A 24,330-nucleotide genomic window follows, 5' to 3' on the forward strand; every position below is an offset into this window, starting at 1 on the left:
AAGTAGAGAGGGGTGGCAGTACTAATTAAGCAGAATATTAGAGTTCTGGAGAGCAGATGTCCAAGGGTCAAGGGCAGAACCAATTTTCTTCCATCTAAGAACCAATAGATACCATTGTATCACTGAATGCATTCTATAAATCACTAACTAATGGGAAAAACACGATTGAACAGATTGGAAGGGAAATAATCGAGAGTTGCATAAACCAGAGAGTAGTGATAATGGGAGACCTAAATTGTCCTCATCTAGAGTGTGATAATAATAGTTTAAAGGACAGAGAATGTGAGGGGTTTCTGACTCTTGTTTACGGGAATTTTCCTCATCAGCTTGTTTTTAGCCCAACTGGGAAGTAGGCATTGATGGATTTTCTTCTGGGGAATGAGGTAGATCAAGTGTAAAGTGTCAATAGGGGAACATTTAGGCAACGGTGATCATAGTATAAAAGTTTAAGTTAGATCTGAATTTCATAGATTTCATAGAATTTACAGTGCAGAAGGAGGCCATTCGGCCCATCGAGTCTGCACCGGCTCTTGGAAAGAGCACCCTACCCAAGGCCCACACCTCAGCCCTATCCCCATAACCCAGTAACCCCACCCAACACTAAGGGCAATTTTGGATGCTAAGGGCAATTTAGCATGGCCAATCCACCTAATCTGCACATCTTTGGACTGTGGGAGGAAACCGGAGCACCCGGAGGAAACCCACGCACACGGGGAGGATGTGCAGACTCCGCACAGACAGTGACCCAAGCTGGAATCGAACCTGGGACCCTGGAGCTGTGAAACAATTGTGCTATCCATCCGGGCGAGGGGGCCAGTGGCCGGGTGAGGGGGTCAGCCACCGGGTGAGTGGAGCAGTGCAGGCACAGGCAAGACTGCAACTTACAGTGAGAGGGGGAGAAATTAAAATGACATCACCCTTTCAATGCAACGTCACTGACAGGCAGGATCGACGGATGATGAGCATTCGTCCCCCATCCTGCAGCAATGCCTGGTCTTCAGGCATCCCTTGTCACTGCGTCAAGACCTGGCTTCGCTGGGAGCTTGTGGTGCTTGGTGTGCAATGACCACTCCACATGAAAACAATCCATGCACTGGCATTTTCGACCCCAACCCCACCCCACCCAGCCAAATGAAATTCGGGCCCTGGACTGTCAGGATCCTATGGACAACCCCAGACCTGAACGTCGCACTGAACATAGCTCGGGAACTCCGACGCCACAACATTGACATCGCCATCCTGCGCAAGACATGACTGGCAGGGGAAGGCCAGCTTAAAGAACAAGGTGGCGGATACACCTTCTTCTGGAAAGACAAACCAGAAGAACGATATCTCTACAAGGTTGGCTTTGCCGTAAAAACTAACTTGGTCGGATATCTCAATGGACCCTCCTGCAGGGTGAGCGAAAGACTCATGATCCTCCGGTTCACCCTGGCCCAGAAGCAGTCGATCACAGCCGTCAGTGCCTATGTCCCAACCCTAGATGCCGCAGACGAGACAAAAGAGGCATTCTACCAAAGCCTCGACCAATCGTTGTCCCGTATCCCAAAAGGAGAGGAGTTGATTCTCCTTGGTGACTTCAATGCTGGAGTCAGGAAGGACATAAACTTGGGACGGGCATGTTAGGTGGGCAAGGCGTGGGGAAAACAAACACCAACAGAGTGATCCTGCTGACCACATGTGTGGAACATGATCTAGTCATCACAAATACAATGTTCCCCAGAAGGACAAGCAGAAAACTTCATGGAAATACCCCTGCACCAAACTCTGGGATCTAATAACTTATATCATTGTCCGAGTGAGGGACTGCAAAGATATCGACATAACCTACGCCACGGCCGGAGCCAACGATTACTGGACTGACGACTGACTAATCCGCTCTACCATCTTCATCACCTTGGCCCCAAACCGGCAAAGGCAGAAAAAGCTCTGCTGCAGAAGTCTCAATATCGCTGGACTCAAAGACTCTGAGAAGTAATAGCTACTTAGTCGGCAACTCACAGCTAACCTGGTGACAACCAGCAAGCCAGAGCCTGCCGAGTGCCCCCAGTGCCTTGTCTGCCTTAGAAGCTACCATAGTCAGCACCTGAGAGGAGATGCTCAGGATCTCGACCGGGAAACACCATGACTGGTTCGCCGCAAATGCAACGCGTCCTGTAGCTCCACCAAAACCTGAGTGACCAGAAACAAGTCTACAGGCATCCCCAGGCCGAAAGAACTCACGACCTAAAGAACAGATGGTGGGTAGAAAGAGCGCAGGAGGCTCAGCAACTCACCAACAACAACGATGCATGTGGCTTTCTTTTCACAGTAACTTCATTACAATGTAAGTCTACTTGTGACAATAAAGATTATTATTATTCTTCAGCTCAATCAAAACCATCTATAGCCCAGTGTCATGGACTCACCTCACTAAGAGCCAACAATGGAGAGGCGCTCAAAGACAGAGGCAGTCAATGCCCGCTGGAGAGAACACTTTGAGGGCCTCCTCAAACAAGACACAGCCTTCGATGCAAGTGCCCTCGACACCATCTCAGCGCAATCCCAGCTCGTCGTGAGGTCAAAAAGGCTATCCGGCAGCTGAAGAACAACAAGGCCTCTGGCAGAGAGACACTCTTGACAAGAATCCACAACCTCATCACCCTTGTCTGGAAGGAAGAGAGCATCACTGTTTAAAACAAGGTGCCACCCCTTTATGGCAGAGGTGAGGGGATTATGTTTCTGAGGGTTGAGTCTCCTTGGAATTCTCTCCCTCAAAAGACGGCACAGTAAGAAGTCTTACAACACCAGGTTAAAGTACAACAGGTTTGTTTCGAATCACAAGCTTTCAGAGCATTGCTCTTTTCTCAGGTGATTCACCCGAGGAAAGAGCAGTGCTCCGAAAGCTAGTGATTCGAAACAAACCTGTTGGGACTTTAACCTCGTGTTGCAAGACTTCTTACTGTGCTCACCCCAGTCCAAAGCCGGCATCGCCACATCAAAAGACGGCAGAAGCAGAGTCTTTGAATATTTTTACTGCAGTGGTAGATAAATTCTTGATAAGAAAGGCATTAAAAGGTGGGGCTAGAGGACTGCAGAATTGTAAATGTTACACCATTGTTCAAAAAGGGTGCAACACAGGCCAGTCTGTTTATCTTTGACAGTGAAATTTTTTTTTAAGGAGAGATAATCTGGGATCAAATTAACAGTCACTTGGACAAGTGTATGTTAATTAAGGAAGCCAGCACTGATTTGCTGAAGGCAAATTTTGTTTAACCAACGTGACTGAATCTTTTGATTTTTTTTGGTGAGGTAACAGAATTTAGAAGATTAGGCCAGGAATGTGGAATACTACAGAATAATGTGTTGTGAAACAAAGACTTATGCTCCAGGATTTAAACTTTTTGTTATTAGACAGGTGGATCACTATTGGTATGAAGGCAATCTTCCCTCATCACAAATGTTGCATTCGCAGGATTATTACAATGGGTGCGCTATTACTAACAGATTGATTTATATTTCATACTACATTTCTAACTGGGCTGAATTGAAGTATATGCCTCCATGTTGAAAATCAACCAATGCGCAAAACAGAATCAGGAAGCAGAACCAGAAAACGCATTTTCTCAAGGTGCTGACTGACAACCCAGCGATTGTTTGGGGAAATCAAATTTACAGCTATTTTTGCAAGCATAAGCAGTTCTGTAGTTATGCTAAAATAGATTGATTACAAAACAGCAACAAAACAACCTCACAACATGATCAATCATGCACAGTATTCGAGGAGATGTAGTACAATGGTTGTTATAATTAGGATCATGATATTAAAATCTGTCTTCTGTAGAAAAGGTCTTCATATTATTAAAAACATTTTTTAGTGATTGCGTGCATCTATCTGAGGAATGGTCGCAGCCAGATCAGATCTAACATGGTTCGACGCAGACTTCCTGTATTTTTTAGCACGTCTTTTTTATAAACTTAGATTCTCTCAACTTTGCCATAGAATCCCTAGAGTGCAGGAGGAGGCCATTCGGCCCATCAATTCTGCACCGACCTTCTGAAGGAGCACTCAACCTAGGCCCATCCCTATTACCTCGTGCATTGATCATGGCCAATCAATGCAACTGGCACATCTTTGGGCACTAAGGGGCAATTCAGCATGGCCAATCCACCTAACCTGCATATCTTTGGACCGTGGAAGGAAATCGGAGCAGAAAAACCCATAGACATGGGGAAAATGTGCAAACTCCACAGAGGCAGTCACCCAAGTCACCCGAATCCTTGGAATTGAGGGGGAGCAGCGCTAACCAGTGTGCCTTTGACATGAGAAATGATCAGAAACATGCAATCTTTCAATTATGACAGCAGGTAGCATAAACCTGGCTTGTAGGACTTCCGGTGGTGGCCACGGAGCGAATGGTCGCACATTTGATGGCTCCCACTCAAGATGGATTTAGTTGGCCCTTCTCCACCCGTATGGGGTCTTTTGAGGGCAAAAGGTGTGCGAGTGCTCAGGAAAGATAATACTCATCTGGTGAGTCTGGTGCATGATCAGAGGATGAGAAGTACGACATGAAAGAGCAGCTAGCTGGAGCAGGGCAGCTTTCATGGTGTGCCACAGGTCAAGATGGCAGAGGGCAAGGGGGCAGCACTGCCCGATCAGTGGTCGACTGAGCAACTGGTAGAGTTTTTAAATAATAAGTTCCAGCAACAGAGGAAGGAGGCCTTGGAGGACCTGACTCAGGTTATGGAGCCACTTAAGGCGGCAATTGAAAAAGTGGGTAGAGGCTGGATGCTCAGGGCCTGGCGATTCAGATGGTGGAGGCGGTGGTGGGGAACACGAGGAGCAGAAGGCCTCGCTGGCGGCAGAGTTGGGGATGGTGGTGGACAGCCAGAAGACGCTGAGAGAGAAGTTGGAGGACCTGGCGAATTGCTCCAAGCGACAGAATCTGATGCCCGAGGGTGTCGAGATGCCAAGTATGTGGCGAGGATCTTGGAGCAGTTGATGGGGGAGGGGGCCATTGATTGGCCCCTTGAGATAGATCGGGTGCACAGGGTGCTGAGGAGACCGCAGGTGGGGGAGCTGCCGAGGGCAATGGTGGTGCAGTTGCACCTTTTCTTGGACAATGAAAAGATTTTGCAGTGGGCGAGGCAGACCAGGAGGTATACCTGGGAAGGGAGTGATCTTGGAGTCTACCAGGACATGGGTGTGGAGCTGGCGAAGAAGAGAGCTGGGTTCAACTGGGTAAAGGCTGCTCTCTTCAAGAAGGGAATGAAGTTTGGGGTTCTGTATCCTGCCCCTTTGTGGGTGACTCATCAGAAGCAGGAATTTTATTTTGACTCGTCAGATGGACTTTATGAGAGACCATATTGGGGTCCAATTAAGGAGGATTCCAGATTTAGATACGTACCGGTTAATTATTTGCAGGAAGGGTGGGGGGAATTTAATACGGTTCTGGACCCGAGGCTGGACCGGTCGAGTCCGAAGTCGTTGAGGTCAGCGGAAGTAGGTAGGAAACTGAGGGGGTTCGTGCACTGCATGGGGAGGGAAGACCCATGGAGAATCGGGAGGCTGAGGACGAAAGAGTTTTCATACTTTTCCCACGTGCACCGGGTGCATTCCAGGATCGAATTTTTCATAATGGACAGGGAGCTGTTGGCTGTAGTGGCCGACTCGGGGTATTTGGTGATCGTGGTCTCTGACCACACGCTGCACTGGGTGAATTTGCGGGTAGTTTGGTGGTGGTGGGGGGAAGGAGGCCCAACAGTAGCTATGGAGGCTGGATGTGAGGCTGCTGGTGGATGGTGGTGTGGGTGAGCCCTGCCATTTGGGGCTAGGCGGAAGTGAATGATATGGAGGAGGTCACCACGTTGTGGGAGGCACTCAAGGCTGTAGTTAGAGGGGACTTTATTTTCATTTAGGCGCAGAGAGCAGGTGTAGCGGGCGAGGGTCGGGCAAGGATGGTTGATGAGATATTGAGGGTGGATAGGAGGTACTCGGTGGTGCCGGAGGTGGGGTTATTGAAGGAGAGACAGAAGCTGCAGATGGCGTTTTGGTTAGTGTCAACGGGGAAGGCGGTGGGGCAGTTGCGGATGGCCAGAGGGGCAGTGTATGCGTAAGGAAAGAATGCAAGTAGGCTGCTGGCTCATCAGTTGCGGAAGAAATCAGTGGCGCGGAAGAAATCAGTGGCGCGGAAGAAATCAGTGGCAAGGAAGATTGGTAGAATGAGGGGTGAATGGAGTAAGATGGTGATGGATCCGGAGGGGGTGAATAGGCCATTTGAGGCCTTCTATAAGAGGCTTTATGAGTCGGGAGCCCCCGAAGGGGGAAGAGGGGATGAGGTGTTTCCTGGATGGGTAGGAGTTTCCCATGGTGGAGGAGGAGTGGGTGCAGGGCCTGGATGCCTCGATTGGGCTGCGGGAGGTGATGGATGGCATGGGGGCAATGCAGGCGGGGATGGTCCTGGGTCCGGATGGTATCCAGTGGAGTTTCTTTTTTCTTTTAAATTTAGAATGCCCAATTCATTTTTTACAATTAAGGGGCAATTCAGCGTGGTCAATCCACCTACCCTGCACATCATTGGTTGTGGGGGCGAAACCCATGCAAACACGGTGAGAATATGCAAACTCCAGACAGTGATCCAGAGCCGGAATCAAACCTGGGACCTCGGCGCCATGAGGCAGCAGTGCTAACCACTGTGCCACCATGCTGCCCTCCAGTGGAGTTTGATAAGAAGTTTGGAACGGAGCTGGGGCCACTGCTGGTGAGGACATATGATGAGGTGAGGGAAAGTGATGCAGGCTTCTATCTCTCTTTTTAAAAATAAATGTTAAGAGTACCCAATTCTTTTTTTTCCCCAATAAAGAGGCAATTTAGCATGGCCAATTCACCTACCCTGCGCATCTATGGGTTGTGGGGCGAGACCCATGCAGACATGGGGAGAAAGTGCAAACTCCATACGGACAGTGACCCAGAGCCGGGATCGGACCCAGGAACTCGCTGCCGTGAGGCAGCAGTGCTAACCACTGAGCCAGTGCCCTGCCCGGGTTTCTATATCTCTGATACTTAAAAAGGTTAAGGACCCAGAGCACTGTGGGTCATACCACCCGATATCTTTGTTGAATGTCGATGCCAAGCTATTGCCGAAGGTGCTTGCACTGCGGATTGAGGACTGCGTGCCAGGGTTGATTGGGGAGGATCAGTGCAGACAGTGAAAACAACGGTGCTGCCCAGGTTTCTGTTCGTGTTTCAGAATCTCCCCATCTGTCATTTTTCAGGAAAGTTAATGGGTTGATCTCGGGGTTTGTGCAGGTGGGGAAGGTCCTGCAGGTGCAGCGGGCTTTTTTGGAGTGGGGGCTGGGGGTGTGGCGTTGCCGTATGTGAAAAATTATTATAGGGCTGCCAACATTGCGATGGTGAGGAAATGGGACGTGGAGGAGAGGTCGGTTTGGGGACCTATGGAGGCGGTATCATGTAGAGGAACGAGCTTGAGGGCTTTGTTGTTCGGACCACTGCCGTTCTCAACAGCCAGGTATTCCGTTAGTCCAGTGGTGGTGCCGGCTTTGAGGGTGTGCGGGCAGTGTTGACAGCACTTGGGGTTTGTGCCGGCGAGACTCGATGAGAGATTCCAGGGGTGGCGGCAGGCGGGGAATGAGTACTTCAGGGATTTGTTGAGAGAGGGCAAATTTGCGGGGCTGGAAGAGTTGGATGAATTTTTGAGTTGCCCAAGGGGAATGGGTTTAGTTAGGTACCTGCAGTATCGGGATTTTGTGAGGAGAGAGGTGCCGTCTTTCCCAGGGTTTCCGCCTCCAGTGATGCAAGATAAGCTTCTATCAGAGGACGAAATAGGGGAGGGGAAGGTGTCGGACATTTACAAGGAACTGATGGTTTGGGAGGGCGCCCTGCTGGAGGACGTTAAGCGCAAATGGGAGGAGGAGCTGGGGGAGGAGGTGGGGGCCAGAACATGGTCTGAGGCTTTGCGGAGAGTGAATGTGTCTATGTTACGTGTGAGGTTAAGCCTTCATGTCTAACAATCTGTTTCGAAAACTCTGCTCAGGTTGGCAGCTGTGACAAACTCCATCACAGAAGCCGAAACAGTCTACAACCTTCTAAAATAATCAACAACATTCTATATCAACAATGCACGTTATTCTAAAAGAAAAAGTCAATTTGCCTTGTCCCCCAATATTAACGGATGGATCCTCAAAAAAATTCCAGGGTCTGGACCCAATCCGCATCTTTTCCAAAAACGAATCATTTCTTCCTTGGGCCCACACCCTATGTACTAAGTTTCATTAAAATCAGTCCTTTAGTTTTGAAATATATTGTTAACAGGCAGATTAACCGGGGCGGCACGGTGGCACAGCAGTTAGCACTGCTGCCTCGCAGCTCCAGGGTCCTGCGTTCCATTCCGGCCTCGGGTGACTGTGTGGAGTTTGCACTTGATGCCCGTGTCTGCGTGGGTTTCCTCTGGGTGCTGCGGTTTCCTCCCACAATCCAAAGACGTGCAGGTTAGGTGCATTGGCCATGCTGAATTACAACTAAGTGTCAAAAGGTTAGGTAGTGTTACTGGATTGTTGGGGTAGGGTGGAGGTGTGGACTTAAGTAGGGTGCTCTTTCCAAGGGCCGCAGACTTGATGTGCCAAATGGCCTCCTTCTGCACTGTAAATTCTAGGATTCTATTACCTCCACACACTTTCAGGGGCAACGGTAATTCAAAAAAAAAACCCACAACATTCTTAAAAAAGTTATTTTGCCCCATGTTGTAATGGTAACTGATCCTTTAAAAAAAAAATATTTTTATTCTCCTTTTTCACATGTTCTCCCAAATTTACACCCACCAACAGTGAACAATAATCAGTAACGAATGCAATGTCAATCCCCGTATCAATAACAACAATCCCATCCTCCCACCAAACCTGTGAACTGATCCTTAAAAGAATTCTAAGGTCAGGATCTGTATCTTTGCCAAAAGTTAATCTGTACAACGTTTTGTTTGAATCCATCAATTAAATTTCAAGATGTATTGTTTAAAAGCGGACCAACAAATGGCGTGAAAACATTACCTCGGACCACCATCGGTGCGGAGTAATAGTAAAGGCAAAATATGGACTTCAACAGGTACCTGAACTGAAGGTTTCAACATTTTTATAAAAGCAAATTACTACAAATGCTGGAATATGAAATAAAAACAGAAAATACTGGATAATCTTAGTGAGTTTGGAGAGAGAAGGGAGCTAAGGATTCAAGCCCGGGTGACTCAACATTTTTATATTTTGTTTCCCTGTTCTGTGTCCTCTTGTTTTTATCCTTTGTACATACTATCTAAGGCATTTAAAATAGAACTACATTTACAGAGTCATTCTCTCAACTAACACAGACATGACTAATCTCTCATATCAATTTACAATCACTCCACTTCTCCAAGCACACATATTTAGGAGTTTTCCCGCATGGGCCTATTAACCTAAAATTAATTTTCAACATTACCTGCAGGTCTAAATACATTAAAACTTCTGGATATCTATTGGCAAATAATGCATTTCTTCATACTCAAGAGCTGCATTGACTATGTGTCAGAAATATTAAGAGTCAAAGAAACTTCCAAACTATCCCAAAATACATTCCACTAAACACTAAAAAAAAATTATTTTATCAGAAGATTTTGTCAAGATACAATAATGAAATAATGTAAACACCTACCTCGTCTCTGTGCTATCTGCAAGTATCCTGTAGAAAGGTATTGCTCCAGATCCTGCTGAAATGCTTCTTCAAAAAATTTCTGCCGTTCTTTCAGTTTCAGCTGCTGCGTATTCTCCAAATCTCGTACCTTCTGTGCATGCTCGCCATCCAACTCAGCTGGAACAGAAAGAAAAATATTTGATATGAACTGTGAAACAGAACAGAGAGACTCCAACTTACAAGGCTCTATTCCTAACATATTTCAACCTGCAAGTGAAAGCAAAGAACTGCATAAAACAGGAGCTTATCCTTTATTACTCATTGGTTTGAAGAAACGAGCAACAATCAATAAAGCAAACGGCGTAGGATTTTACTGGATCCCACCTTGCGCTGGATGCTGCAGCTGATGATCAAGTTACACTGCCAACTCTTTTAATGCCAACTTTGCATTATGTTCAACATCAGGAGAGCACAGTGTGCCCTGGGGGCTACTTTTTGCTGCCACAAGGGAGCCAGTGATTCACTTTGTGTGAGCCTCAATACTACCCACAAGAGGTGGTTTCTCACCAGTGCTTCAACAAATTTAGCAGTTTGATTGCGATTCAAAACCCAAATTATTTAATTGTTTTACATAGAAAATATGCAATGAATGCTCCATCATTCATAAGGGCTGATCATCAAGTTCAATACCCAGATCCAGCCTTCCCCCTCCATATCTCTTGATCCCTTTAGCCGCAAGGGCTGTATCTAACTCCTGGAAATTACACAACGTTATGGTCTCAGCTACTTTCTGTGGCAGTGAATTCCACAGATTCCACAGATTTTTCCTCACCTCAGTCCTAAAAGCTTATCCTCAAACTATGACCCCTCGTTCTGGACTCCCCCACCATTGGGAACATTCTTTCTAAATCTACCCGTTCTAATCCTGTTAGAATTTTTAAAGTTTCTATGAGATCCCCTCTCACTCTTCTAAACTCAAATGAATATAATCCTAACCAATTTAGTCTCTCCTCAAATGACAGTCCCACCACCCCAGGAATCAGCCCAGTAAACCTTCCCTGCACTCCCTCCATAGCAAGAACATCCTTCCTCAGATAAGGACCAAAACTGCACACAATACTCCAGGTGTGGCATCACCAATGCCCTATACAATTGCAGTAAAACATCCTTACTCCTATACTCAAACCCTCTCGCTATGAAGGAAACATGCCATTTGACTTCTTTACTGCCTGCTGTACCAGCAACTGATACACAAGGACACCAAGGTCTCCCTGAGTATCCACCTCTCTCAATTTACATCCATTCAGTAAAGATCTACCTTCCTATTTTTGCTACCGAAGCGGACAACATCACAAAATGAGAACATCACTGGCTGATTGTGTTTTCACAGAATCAGTTTTGCTTAATTAAAATATATGTTGCAATAATACAGGCTCCTGGGACCATAACATCATTTTGTCCAATTTACACCTCACATGCAGGAGGAAAAATTGGTTCTTTGGAGAGTTCAATAAACCCATTCCCAGTTCAAATGAATTTAAAGTAACAAACCTAATTCTTGATTTCCTGAATTACAAAAGGGTAGTTCTGGAGTTTGTAAAGAATGTTATCCTTTTACTTTGGTTCTGTGCACATAGCTGCAAATTTAATTATAATGATGGGACTGCAATCACAGCATTTATGGGCAGCATGGTAGCAGTGTAGCACCGTTGCTTCACACGGGGTCTCAGGTTTGAATCCCAGCTTGGATCACTGTCTGTGCGGAGTCTGCACGTTCTCCCAGTGTCTGCATGGGTTTCCTCCGGGTGCTCCGGTTTCCTCCCACAAGTCCCGAAAGACGTGCTGTTAAGTAATTTGGACATTCTGAATTCTCCGACTGTGTACCCGAACAGGCACCAGGATGTGGCGACTGGGGCTTTTCACAGTAACTTCATTTTAGTGTTAATAAGCTTATTTGTGACAACAATATAATTGTCAGTTTTGGTAAATAAAATGTAAACTGTGATTGAACAGCTGTACTAAGTTTATGACTTTTTTCTCCCAAGACACTCAGTGAACAGCATTTTTGTCTCATGATGACCATGCTTTTAAACTTCCAAATCATCTGCAGTTGTTTCTGTCCTAAGGTATAACTCAGTAGAAAATAATTGGTTTTGCGTTTTGTCTGCTTCTGTAATTCTTTCCATTTCCCTGTGTTTTTGCACATTCCGCATTCTTTTAATATACTTTTATCACCATGTATTTACATCTTTATTAATTTCCCCATCTGTCACCCCCTTCTCACATACCTCTTTACATTCTCATTTATTTTTCTCTGCCATTTTGTTATCTTTCCACTTCTTTCAGTTTACAGCTCATTTACTAGATTTGGACTAAAGGTCATGCATGCACACTGACTGGATAATAAACAACTAGTTGCTGCTGCTTGACCTGTCCCTCCCTTGACCTGCTCATTCCTTCCTCTCAACTGGACCTTGCTTTCCATTACTGTGTTACCTTTACTGTTGATTCAGAGAAGAATTAAGTTATTGTTTTCAATTCCTGCCACATATCTATTGACTCCATCCCCTGATCTGGTTACTCTCCGAGACTGAACCATGCTGTATGCAACCAATGCGTCACATTTGATACCGATGCGAGCTTCCGACCACATACCCTCTCCAGCACTAAGACAGCCTACATCCATCTTGTAGCATCGTCCAACTTTACCCCTGCCTTGGCCCAGTTACTACCAAAACCCTTATGCGTGCCTATTATTTCCAGACTTGACTATGCCACCCTATATCAACTTGAAGTCAACTAAAATGCTGCTGTCTGTATCCTAACTTGTACTAAGTCATATTCACCCAACACCCTTGTGCTCGATGCCCAGGTTGGTTCATGTTCTGGCAAAAAAAAAAATCAACATTGAGTTACGCATTCTTCTTTTCGAATCATTCTATGGTCTCACCTTTCCCTTTCTCTGCAGTTTAACCCAGCCCTATAAGACTTTGAGATATGCAGGTACCTCCAATGTTGACCTGGTGTGCATTCCCAATTTTAATCACTCCACCCTTGGTAGTTATGCCATCGGTAGCCTAATCTAAACCACTGGAATTCCCTCACTAAATCTCTATGAATTACTACATCTTTCTGTTTCTCTCATTCCTCCTGCTTGAAAACAGTCCTAAAAAGCTATCTCTTTAACGAAACTTATGGCCAACTATTCCAATATCTTGTGGTTTGGATCCAATTGGTAGATAACATTCCTGGTACCTTGGGCTGTTTTTCTACATGAAAGGTGCTGTATAAAAGCAAGCCAGTGCTAACATTTTATTCATTAATATGCAAGTCATCAAGAAAAACTGCATCCTCCTTGGGCAGCACGGTAGCATGGTGGTTAGCATAAATGCTTCACAGCTCCAGGGTCCCAGGTTCGATTCCCGGCTGGGTCACTGTCTGTGCGGAGTCTGCATGTCCTCCCCGTGTGTGCGTGGGTTTCCTCCGGGTGCTCCGGTTTCCTCCCACAGTCCAAAGATGTGCGGGTTAGGTGGATTGGCCATGCTAAATTGCCCGTAGTGTCCTAAAATGTAAGGTTAAGGGGGGGTTGTTGGGTTACGGGTATGGGGTGGATACGTGGGTTTGAGTAGGGTGATCATTGCTCGGCACAACATCGAGGGCCGAAGGGCCTGTTCTGTGCTGTACTGTTCTGTGTTCTGTGTCTGTCCTACTATAATAGCAACAAAGCCCTCAGGTCTGTCATTCAATTAGATTATGGCAAATGTTACCTCAAATGCAGCATCATATTCTATTGTCATCTCAAAAAGAAAGGAAAATAAATCCAAACGGTGTATATCAAAACTTTATTCTTTTTTACTATTTTTCAAATGGACTTCTACTGAACCACTTGCAGATTGCCCATCTGGTCAAACAGCCAGCCATCCTCTCCCAACTCTTTGAAGCCTGCTTGATTTTAAAATACTCTGATCATCGCCTGCTAAGTGGTCTGGACAATTAAAACCCATCATGTTGCAACTTTATTCATTTCAAGGATTTTAGTGTTGTGGCCAACCAGAAACTCATATGGACTACACTCTGCCATGAAGAAACACGCTCTAGACTTTGAGTCCTTGGACATCACATGAACCAATATTCACTTCTGTGGTTCTTTTATTGTTATCCATGGTCAGGTTGCAAACAATCTTCTGTCTCCGCTCATGCCCCCTATCCTGGGTTTAAATGTGAAATTAATTAACCTTCTGAGGTAGCCCATAAGGAGATTTTGCTGCATATTACCTATAAAATCCAACCATACAAACTGAGGGAAACGTGCGCAGCCTACTTTAAAAATAATTTTAAAACACTTCTTCCAGCGGACAAGCAGGGAATGGATAAAGAAGTTTAGTTCTTTCTCTCCTGTCCGTAACAATATGATCAGAAAAAGGAGTTGGCTACACGGCTCAAGTTGGCTCTACCATTCAATAAAATCATGGCTGACCTTCGACATCGACTCTACTTTCATATCCAGTTCCTATAATCCCTTGATATCCTTAGTGCCCCATAGCATTGATCTCACCCTTAAGTATGCTCTTTGACTGACCGTCCACAGCCATCTGGGGTAGAGAATTCCGAAGATTCACCAGCCTCTGAAGAAATTTCTTAATGTCACAATAAATAGGTTTATAATATTATTACATTTTGGGACTTCACCTTTAATTCAGGGTAAAATGAAGTGGGTCGAATTACCTTTTCTGCAGGCTGCCTAACAGCAAGCCTGGGTGGTTTGATTCTCAAGAGATTTAGGGGAACCATAATATTTTACTGGGAAGGTGCCACAAGGAACCACAAGGTCATGCTGCAGCTGTACATAACTCTGGTGCGGCCGCTGGTGCGTGCAGTTCTGGTCACCACATTATAGGAAGGATGTGGAAGCTTTGGAAAGGGTTCAGAGGAGATTTACTAGGATGTTGCCTGGTATGGAGGGAAGGTCTTACGAGGAAAGGCTCAGGGAATTGAGGTTGTTTTCGTTAGAGAGGAGAAGGCTGAGAGGTGACTTAATAGAGACATATAAGATAGTCAGAGGGTTAGATAGGGTGGACAGCGAGAGTCTTTTTCCTCAGATGGTGATGGCCAACACGAGGGGACATAGCTTTAAATTGAGGGGTGATAGATATAGGACAGATGTCAGAGGCAGTTTCTTTACTCAGAGAGTAGTAGGGGTGTGGAACGCCCTGCCTGCAACAGTAGTAGACTCGCCAACTTTAAGGGCATTTAAGTGGTCACTGGATAGACATATGGATGAAAATGGAATAGTGTAGGTCAGATAGGCTTCAGATGGTTTCACAGGTCGGCGCAACATCGAGGGCCGAAGGGCCCGTACTGCGCTGTAGTGTTCTATGTTCTAGGTGTTTCTCCTTGGGAGACAATAGCAGTAATCTGTGTGCAATCAATGGACACACTGCGAGCCTCCAAAGTCCCAGAAAAGTGTTGAAATGTTTGGTTGTAAACAGTTGTGCTTTAAGCTATCCATTTACTTCCAAGATGAAAGACCATTGAGGTCTCAAGGATAATTTTCAGCTTTCCTGGCAGCAAGGCTAGTGAGATTCAAATTGCCACTGGGATAGGTTTTGATAGGGGAAGGGTTTCTTTAATAGCCCTGAAAACTCTGTTAATCTGCCAGTTCCAGGAGAAAGAAAGCAGCTGTAGGTAACAAGATACTATTGGCTGAACATGCAGGAAAACACCATTCATGAAGCTCCAAAATCTTAGAATTATTTTATAAACAGATTAGTGAATCACCAATTAATATACAAATTTTCACAGCTTTACTGCAGGATGCCATACTCAGCAAAAAATTATAGGAAATGAAATGAAAATCGCTTATTGTCACAAGTAGGCTTCAAATGAAGTTACTGTGAAAGCCCCTAGTCGCCACATTCCAGCGCCTGTTTGGGGAGGCTGGTACGGGAATTGAACGGTGCTGCTGGCCTGCATTGGTCTGTTTTCAAAGCCAGCGATTTAGCCCTGTGCTAAACCAGCCCCATCTTCCTTCCTTATTTAAGATGTCCCTTAAAACCTACATCTTTTGACTCAGCTTTTCGGTAGTTGCCTTACTGCCCTCTTTTTTTTTAAATTTAGAGTACCCAAATCTTTTTTTTCTTTTTCCAATTAAGGGACAATTGAGCATGGCCAATCCACCTACCTGCACATCTCTGCGTTGTGAGGGTGAATCCCATGCAGACACAGGGGGAATGTGCAAACTACAAACTGATTGAACCCGGGTCCTCAGGCTGTGAGGCAGCAGTGCTAACTACTGCCCAACCATGCCTTCCCTATCTTAATGCCCTGTTATCGCCTCGAGTCAAATCTTGTTTTGATAATGCCCCTGTGGAGAACCTGGGATATTTTATTGCATTATAGGTACTTTATAATTAAACGCTGTTGCTGTGTAATGATGTGTTAACAAATTGTATGAAATCATCTAGTGGTCAGAAATGAATTGATCTATCAACACTATGGCTCCCAAAAATCTTTGATTATTATTTTGTGATGCCTGTTTCAGGCTGTGGATGTTGCAGTAAGTTAATTTCGGAATTTCTTTTGATCTCCCCAAGGTGTTGAAGGCAATTTGCAAAGCAAGATTATTGATGTCAGTTTAAAGTAGCCATCCCCTGAATATTTAGATAGCTACATCTGCTTTGTCAACTACCGTGCCACTTTTGGGCAGCACGATGGTGTAGTGGTTAGCACTACTGCCTCATGGCACCGCAGACCAAGGTTCGATCCCGGCCCTGGGTCACTGTCCGTGTGGAATTTACACATTCTCCCAGTGTCTGTGTGGGTCTCACCCCCACATCCCAAGGTGGATGGGCCATACTAAATTGCCCCATAATTGGGAAAAAAAAAATTGGGTCCTCTAAATTAAAATAAATAACTACCTTGCCGCTTTCAATAACCACCGCTTTGGTGCATAACTCATCATTCCCCATGCTTTGTACATACCACATCCCTTTCCTTATTTAAAGCACTTTAAAATGACTTCCTGTATGTGAGCAGCACTGTATACATGCTTGCTACAGTAATAAATGAATCCTCAATTGTACTTTCCTATGTATAATATGAAGATGATTGACTGGTACCTGTGCAAATTGACACAAATGCCATTTACTGCTCATCATATTTGCGTCTAATGGTATGTACTTTTCAGAAACCATTGGAAAATCTGGTCAACATCCCTGCCGATAACACAACACATAAATCTAGGTTGATACTCCAGGACTGTATTGAGGAGTGCTGCAGAGTCAGCAAGGCTGTCTTTTGGATGCAATGTTAGACCAAAGCCCCATCTGTTCTCTCAGGTGAACGTAAAAGATCCCATGGCACTTTTTTGAAGAATGGGGTAGCTATCCCAGGAGTCTTCACTAATATTTCCCGTTTAATCATCATCACTAAAAAACAAATGATCTGACCACTATCACACTGTTATCTGCAATTCCTACATTACAATAGTGGCTACACCTCACTGCCCGTGAAAACATTTGAACATCTTGAGGTTGTGAAAATTGCCATATAGAACATAGAACAGTACAGCACAGAACAGGCCCTTCGGCCCTCAATGTTGTGCCGAGCAATGATCACCCTACTCAAACCCACGTATCCACCCTATACCCGTTACCCAACACCCCCCCCCCCCCCCCCCCCCCCGCCCCCCCCTTAATCTTACTTTTAGGAAACTACGGGCAATTTAGCATTGCCAATCCACCTAACCCGCACATCTTTGGACTGTGGGAGGAATCCGGAGCACCCGGAGGAAACCCACGCACACACGGGGAGGACGTGCAGACTCCGCACAGACAGTGACCCAGCCGGGAACCGAACCTGGGACCCTGGAGCTGTGAAGCATTTATGCTAACCACCATGCTACCGTGCTGCCCTGCAATATAAATGCAAGTCTTTCTGTTTCTTTCAATAATTGCTAATCTAATCATAGGTGGACAATTAGAATACATTTTGGTTTCAGTTCCAAGGTAAGATGTTCTGTTTTGGGAATATAAAATAGTGGGGTTGGTTAAAAATCTGAATATACCAACAACAAATGTTACTCAAGAACCCAGCAGACTTCAGCTGAACAAGTGGCATAAAATCTCTAATTAAAAAAGGTCAAATTTGCCCTGAGAGGATCAATACAAGGGTTCTATAAATGATGGCAGCCTTTTCTGGACTTCCTGGCTCAGAGATAGGTAACTGGGTCGATAGCAGCAGCAACCCGGGGGGGGGGGGGGGGGGGGGGGGTGCATTATTGTAGTGTTTATTCTGTAACTTTATAGTGTGTTAATATGCGTTGTTGTTAAAATGCTGGGTTGTTCATGGGGATGGGGCGAATGTATATGATTGTTAATATTATTGTTATTTTCGGTATTTTACTAAGGTGCGTCAATGTTGTATAAAATCAAAATTTCTCAATAAAAATGATTTAAAAAAAAAAAAAAATCTCTAATTAAGACTTCCGCTTGTGACCATGGAGTGATTGGTCACATAAAGGGCTGTTCCTGTTCAAAGTCACAGAAAAGGGCTCTTTTTACCCAGATCCGGGTGGAATTTTGATGAAAAGGCGTAGGTGAATGTTAGAGGAATAGTTTACCCCTGGAACAGAATGTCTTCTGATCACTGGACCCAGAAGAAAACAGTGAGAGATTTGGCTGGAAAGTTGAAACTGTGTTGTGCTTCACAGACAGTCTCTTCCAGCATGCAGGCGGGGGAGGGGCAAGCTGTAAGGCCCCTGATACAGGAACTGATGACTTTCATCAAGGAGGAATTCCATAAACAGAGGAAAGAAATACATGAGGATCGTGCAAAGGCCATTGCAGAAGCTGTGGCACCCCTGAAGAGTACTTTGGAGTGGACGGAGAGGTGTTTGGAGGTGCAAGGGTCACAGATTTGGGAGATTGAAGGAGTGATCTCGGACCACAGCGATCGTGCTGTGCCTCTGGAGGTGGAGGTGGGGCTCCTGGGAGACCTTTGTAAAACACTGAGGGCAAGGGTGGAGGAGCAGGACAATGCCTCGAGAAGGCAGAACCTGCGAATAGTGGGCTTGCCTGAAGGAGTGGAGGGTGCGAGTGCCACGAGGTACGTCTCAAATATGCTGGCGGGGCTGGTGGCAGAAGGGGTGCTAGATAAGGCACCTGAAGTGGACCCAGCGCATAGGTCTCTGAGGCAAAAGCCTAGAGCTGGGGAGCTGCCACGGGCAGTGATCGTGAGACTCCATAAATTTGTGGAGAAAGAGAAAATTCCACGGTGGGCCAGGGAGAAGCGACTGGGAGGGAATTAACGTCCGCATTTATCAGGACATCGGAGCAGAGTTGGCAAAACGGTGGGCAGGTTTCAACAAGGCCAAGGGGGTGCTGTACAGGCGGCAGATCAGGTTTGGGGTGCTCTACCCGGTGAAATTATGGGTGACGTTCAGAGGCCGGGAGTATTATTTCGAGACCCCAGAAGCGGCTGAAGACTTCATTAAGAAGCATAAACTGGGGGAGAACGGAGTGGACAATGCTTGGGAACCGGGGTGCTGGCACTATGTAATAGTCGGGAGCATGTTTGAAGTGGGTGCAGGGATTGGGGGATTTTCGCCTTTTTTTTGTGGGGGGGGGGGGGGGGGGGGGAGGGGTTTCTGTTCAATGTTGAGATTGTATGGAGTTGTAGGGGTGAAACGTTTGTGGGGATGGATGGTCCCATCCACCCTCCTGTTTTATGGGACTGTTTGTATTTAACATCTGTTTGTTTGCTTTTGGAGAAGGCTACCTGGAATTCAGAAGTCCTTGTTTGGGTGGGGGAGGGTAAGGCCAGCAGGAGGCCTTCTTCTTTGAGCTGAGGAATTGGGGGGGGGGGGGGGGGTCATTAGGATGTGCCTTTGGGCAGGGGCAGCCGTGCAAGCAGGTTATGCTGGTGAATGGAAGTGAGGTGGTGAGGGAGAAGGCCAAGAGGGGTGACAGGGGGGAGGGGGGAAAGGGGAAGTGGGGGGGGGGGGGGAATAGAAGGGGAAGGGGAAAAGCGGCAGGGGGTGAGAGATGACATGGTCAAGTGTGAAGAAAGGGGCCACCTGGGTGGGCTAGGTACAGAGTGGAATTAAAGGGGCAGGAGTTAAATGGGGAAGATGACGGACGCTAGAGGGGATTAGAGGTGCAAGCCTCTGGTAAGGTTGGTAACGTGGAATGTGCGGGGACTGAATGGGCCGGTTAAAAGGTCGCGGGTGTCCGCGCACCTCAGGAGCTTGAAAGCGGGGTTGTCTTTTTGCAGGAGACACTGCTCTGTGTGAAAGACCAGGTTAGTTTAAGGAAGGGGTGGGTCGGGCAGGTTTTTCACTCGGGGTTTGATTTGAAATCGAGGGGTGTGACGATTTTAATAAGCAAAAAATAAATGGGATTCGTGAGTGCGAAGGAGGTGATGGATCCAGGTGGGAGATATGCGATTGTGAGTGGGGTATTGGAAGGTGCACCGGTAGTGTTGGTAAATGTGTATGCCCCAAATTGTGATTATGTGGGTTTATGAGGGAGTTGCTGGCAGCAATCCCGGATTTGGCCATGTACCAGTTGATCATGGAAGGAGATTGTAACTGTGTCCTGGAGCTGAGGGTGGACAAATCGAGTCCCAGGTCGATGGGTAGTGTACAAATGGCAAATTTCATTCAAATTATCTCATTTACGGTTTGTGCAAATAAGGATAGGAGGGTGGAACATGTCCGTCTAGTGAGCGAGATAGTGGAGGTGGACAAGGAATATTCGAGGGTGCCCACCGTGGAGGGATTGGCGAGGAGGAAAAGGTTGCAGGGGTAATTTGACAGGCTGACAACGGGGAGAGCAACTGTGTAGGGCAAGAGGGGTATGGGGAGAAGGGGTATGGGGAGAAGGGGTATGGGGAGAAGGCGAGCGCATGCTGGCGCACCAGCTGCAGAGGCAGGCTGTGTCCGGACTGGAGCTGGGGATGTGGTGTCAGAGCCAGGGAAAATAAATAAGGCATTTAGAGAGTATTACCAGGGACTTTATGAGGCAGACCCAGGAGGAGAGGAGGGGGACATGGGGTGGTTTCTGGACGAGCTGTAATTTCCCCAGGGGGAGGAAGCAAAGAGGCAGGCATTGGAGGAGCCCCTGGGGCTGAGGGAGGTGCTGGATAGTATCAGGGGTATGAAGTCGGGGTAAGCCCCTGGGCCGGATGGGTACCCAGAATTTTATAAGGAATTTGCGGCGGACCTGGCACCACATCTGTTGGAGGCATTTAATGAAGCACTAGAGAAGGGAGAGTTGCCGGAGACGATGAAGCAGGCAGTAATCACACTAATCCCAAAAAAAGGGAAGGATCCGGTGGAATGTGGGTCGTTTCGACCCATATCACTATTGAACACGGATGTGAAAGTATTGGCTAAATTGTTGGCGGGGAGAATGGAGGATTGTGTCCCGGGGGTGGTTGCAGGAGATCAAACAGGCTTCGTGAAGGGCAGGCAGCTCACGAGTAATACAAGACGGCTGTTGAATGTGGTGATGAATCCGTCGAGAGTTCTGGTACCGGAGGTGGTCGTGTCCATGGACGGGGAGAAAGCATGGGGTCGGCAGAGTGGTAGGGGATAATGAGGGGACAGAGGAAGCATTGGGTGTCGCTCTATGCCGATGACCTCTTGCTGTATATTTCGGATCTGTGGGAGAGTATGGGAAGAATTATGGGCCTGTTGGGGAGGTTTGGAGGGTTCTCGGGATACAAGCTGAATGTAGGGAAAAGCGAGGTATTCCCGGTGAATGAGCTGGACCAGCGGGCTAATTTAGGGGGGATGCCATTTACGGTAGCGAGGGATAGGTTTAGGTACTTGGGGATTCAGGTAGCGAGGGAATGGACGGGGCTCTGTAAGTGGAACTTAACGAAGCTGGTGGAGGAGGCCAGGGAGGAACTTAAGACGTGGGATACACTACACTTAATGTTGGCGGGGAGGGTCCAAGTGGTGAAAATGAATATTCTGCCAAGGTTCTTGTCTATCTGTCATGCTCTCCCAATCTTTATTGCAAAGAACTTTTTTCGGAAAGTGGACACAATCATTTCTGACTTTGTATGGGCGGGGAAGGTGCCGAGGGTGGGGTGGACCCTGCTACAGAGGCCGGGGGGGGGGGGGGGGGGGGGGGGGGGGGGGGTGGTCTTGGCGTTGCCAAACCTGCTTTATTATTATTGGGCGGCGAATGTGGACACGGTGTGGCGGGTGGTGGGAAGGAGGAGGGGTAGAGTGGATTAGGATGGAGGAGGAATCTCATAAGGGGTCTAGTTTGAGGGCTATGATGACGACAGCATTGCCAATGGCTCAGAGTAGGTCTTCAGGGAGCCCAGTGACGCGGTCCCCGGTGTAGATATGGAATCAGCTGAGGAGGCATTTTAGTGTGGAAGGGATGTCGGTGCTAACGCCGCTGTGTGAAAATCATGGGTTTGAGCCTGAGGGGATGGATGGTATATACAGGAGGTGGAGGGAAGTGGGGCTGGTCAAGGTGAGGGATTTGTATTTGGAGGAAGGGTTTGCCAGTCTGGAGGAGCTAAGGGACAGGGTAGAGCTGCAGAGGGTAGTGAGTTCAGGTATCTACAGGTTAGGGACTTTGCACGAATGGTCTGGAAGAGGTTCCCTGGATTGCCGGGGTACACCCTGCTGGAGCGACTGCTGCTTCCGGATTTGAAAGGAGGGGGAAGAATTGGGGATATATACAAGTGGCTGGGGGAGCAGGGAGGCGAGCGGGTGGTGAAGATCAAGGAGAAATGGGAAGCAGAGTTGGGAATGGAGATCAATTGGGGAGTATGGCGTGAGGCAGTGCGAAGAGTAAACGGGACCTCCTCTTGTGCCAGGATGAGCCTGATAGAGTTTAATGTGGTGCACAGGGTGCATATGACTCGGGCGAGAATGAGTGGGTTCTTTCAGGGGGTAGCAGATGAGTGTGAGAGGTGTGGGCGGGGGCCAGCGAATCATGCGCACATGTTTTGGGTTGTGAAAATTGGGAAAAAATTGGGAAAATTCTGGGCGGGTGTGTTCATGGTCTTAGCCAGGATAGTGGAGGAGGAAGTCGACCTGGACCCTTTGATGGCGATATTTGGGGTTTCAGAGAAACCGGAGCTCATGGGGAGGAGAAAGGCCGGTATCTTGGTCTTCGCCTCTCTGATTGAACGGCGACGAATTTTGCTGGAGTAGTGGTCGGCATCGCCACCAGGGGTAGCAGCATGGTTGGGACAACTTCCTGCGGTCAGAGAAGATAAAGTACGAGTTAAGGGGCTCAGCAGGGGTGTTTGAGAAAAGGTGGGGGATGTTTGCGACCGTGTTGGAGGAGCTGTTCATCGTAGGGGGGTGGGTGGCGTGAAAAAGGAGAAATATCTGTACAAACAGTATAGTTGATTGTTGGGACCCGGGGTGTTTATTTGCTGTAACCTACTTTGATACAAGTTTGAATAAAATGCGTTTAAATAAAAAAATCTCTAATTAAATCTCCAAAAATTAGCAGAAAGTCTACACTCCCTTCAGGGACCCAGAATACCAATATCAAAGACATCAGGCAGCACAAAAAGAGAAAATGAGGAGCAACTCCACCTGTGGCTTTGTAGAGATCAATGATATTCTCCAAGCCTGCAGAGGGTAATCCTGCCTCTCCCATACTACATCAACATTGCAGCAACAACCACCAGATAAACTATAAGCCATTGATTAAAAACCTCAAACTATGTACAAACGCATTTCATCATCTCGAGTGAACATAATGCATGTCAAAGTGGCCACAGAAACCAATTATTAAATCAAGTGTTATGGACAGAAATACTGGTTTTGACCCTTGCAGCACTCGACTGGTTTACATATCAATTGGAACTATGATTAATCGATTCCTCTTGTTTTTTGTTTAATAAATGTATCAGCTAAATTGATAACATTCTTATTTACATTAATAATTTTCATTTGTTTCTCATGTATCTCATCAATATTTTCACAAAGTCTGAAGCACATAAACCTCACCTACTAATTTTATTACAGCCATAAATAATTCCAGTAAATTTATTGCCATTATTTTTAATGTTCTGACCCCATGCTTGATCCACTCCCACTAAATGTTTTTGAAATGCTTCCCACATAAATGTTTATTCTGCTATAATGCTATCTTATTATGCTACTCTAACCAATAAAGTGTTGGTAATTGTATGCTTAATTTTATTAACAGTAGATAGATTTACAGGATACACGGTGGTAACTTCCAAAAGTTGCTCTGGTAGAAACTCCTAAACCTGGGGCGGGATTCTCTGACCCCATGTGGGCTCAGGGAATAGGCGGTTACGCCAAAACGGCCCAGGACGCCGTTCTGATGCCTGTTCGCGAACCTCCGAACACCGTGCGATTGCGGCGGGCACCGCATGGCCCGTGCGCCCGGAAGAGCCAAAGTCCCGCCGGCGTGGTTCTAATCTGGTATACAAAATCGTCAGCAGTCATGCTGGCTGACCATGCGGCCGGAGGTGGTAGGGGTCGGTGTGGGGACCTAGGGCTGGCGAAATGGGCACGGCCGTGGCTGCGGGGTGGGGGAGACAGCCGGGAACAGCCCGCCATGACAGAGCAGGGCTAATGTCACGGACTCCATTACGGCGGTCACGCTGATGGGCACCCATCAGCACTCATGCGCTGGCTCAACCTAAGACTTTTG

At 46.8% G+C, this 24,330-nt stretch overlaps 1 protein-coding gene across 3 annotated transcripts in view; it reads right to left on the reverse strand.

The window, feature by feature from the left end:
• dtnbp1a (dystrobrevin binding protein 1a) overlaps nt 1–24,330 on the reverse strand; it is a 335,730-nt gene that overhangs the window by 79,067 nt on the left and 232,333 nt on the right. For all 3 annotated transcript variants that reach the window (XM_038797049.1, XM_038797048.1, XM_038797047.1), the window contains one exon: nt 9,683–9,838. In XM_038797049.1, the coding sequence (XP_038652977.1) occupies nt 9,683–9,838 (156 nt within the window). The remainder of the gene's footprint in view (nt 1–9,682; nt 9,839–24,330) is intronic.

This window comes from Scyliorhinus canicula, chromosome 5, assembly GCF_902713615.1.
Source record: "Scyliorhinus canicula chromosome 5, sScyCan1.1, whole genome shotgun sequence".
Classification (NCBI taxonomy): domain Eukaryota; kingdom Metazoa; phylum Chordata; class Chondrichthyes; order Carcharhiniformes; family Scyliorhinidae; genus Scyliorhinus; species Scyliorhinus canicula.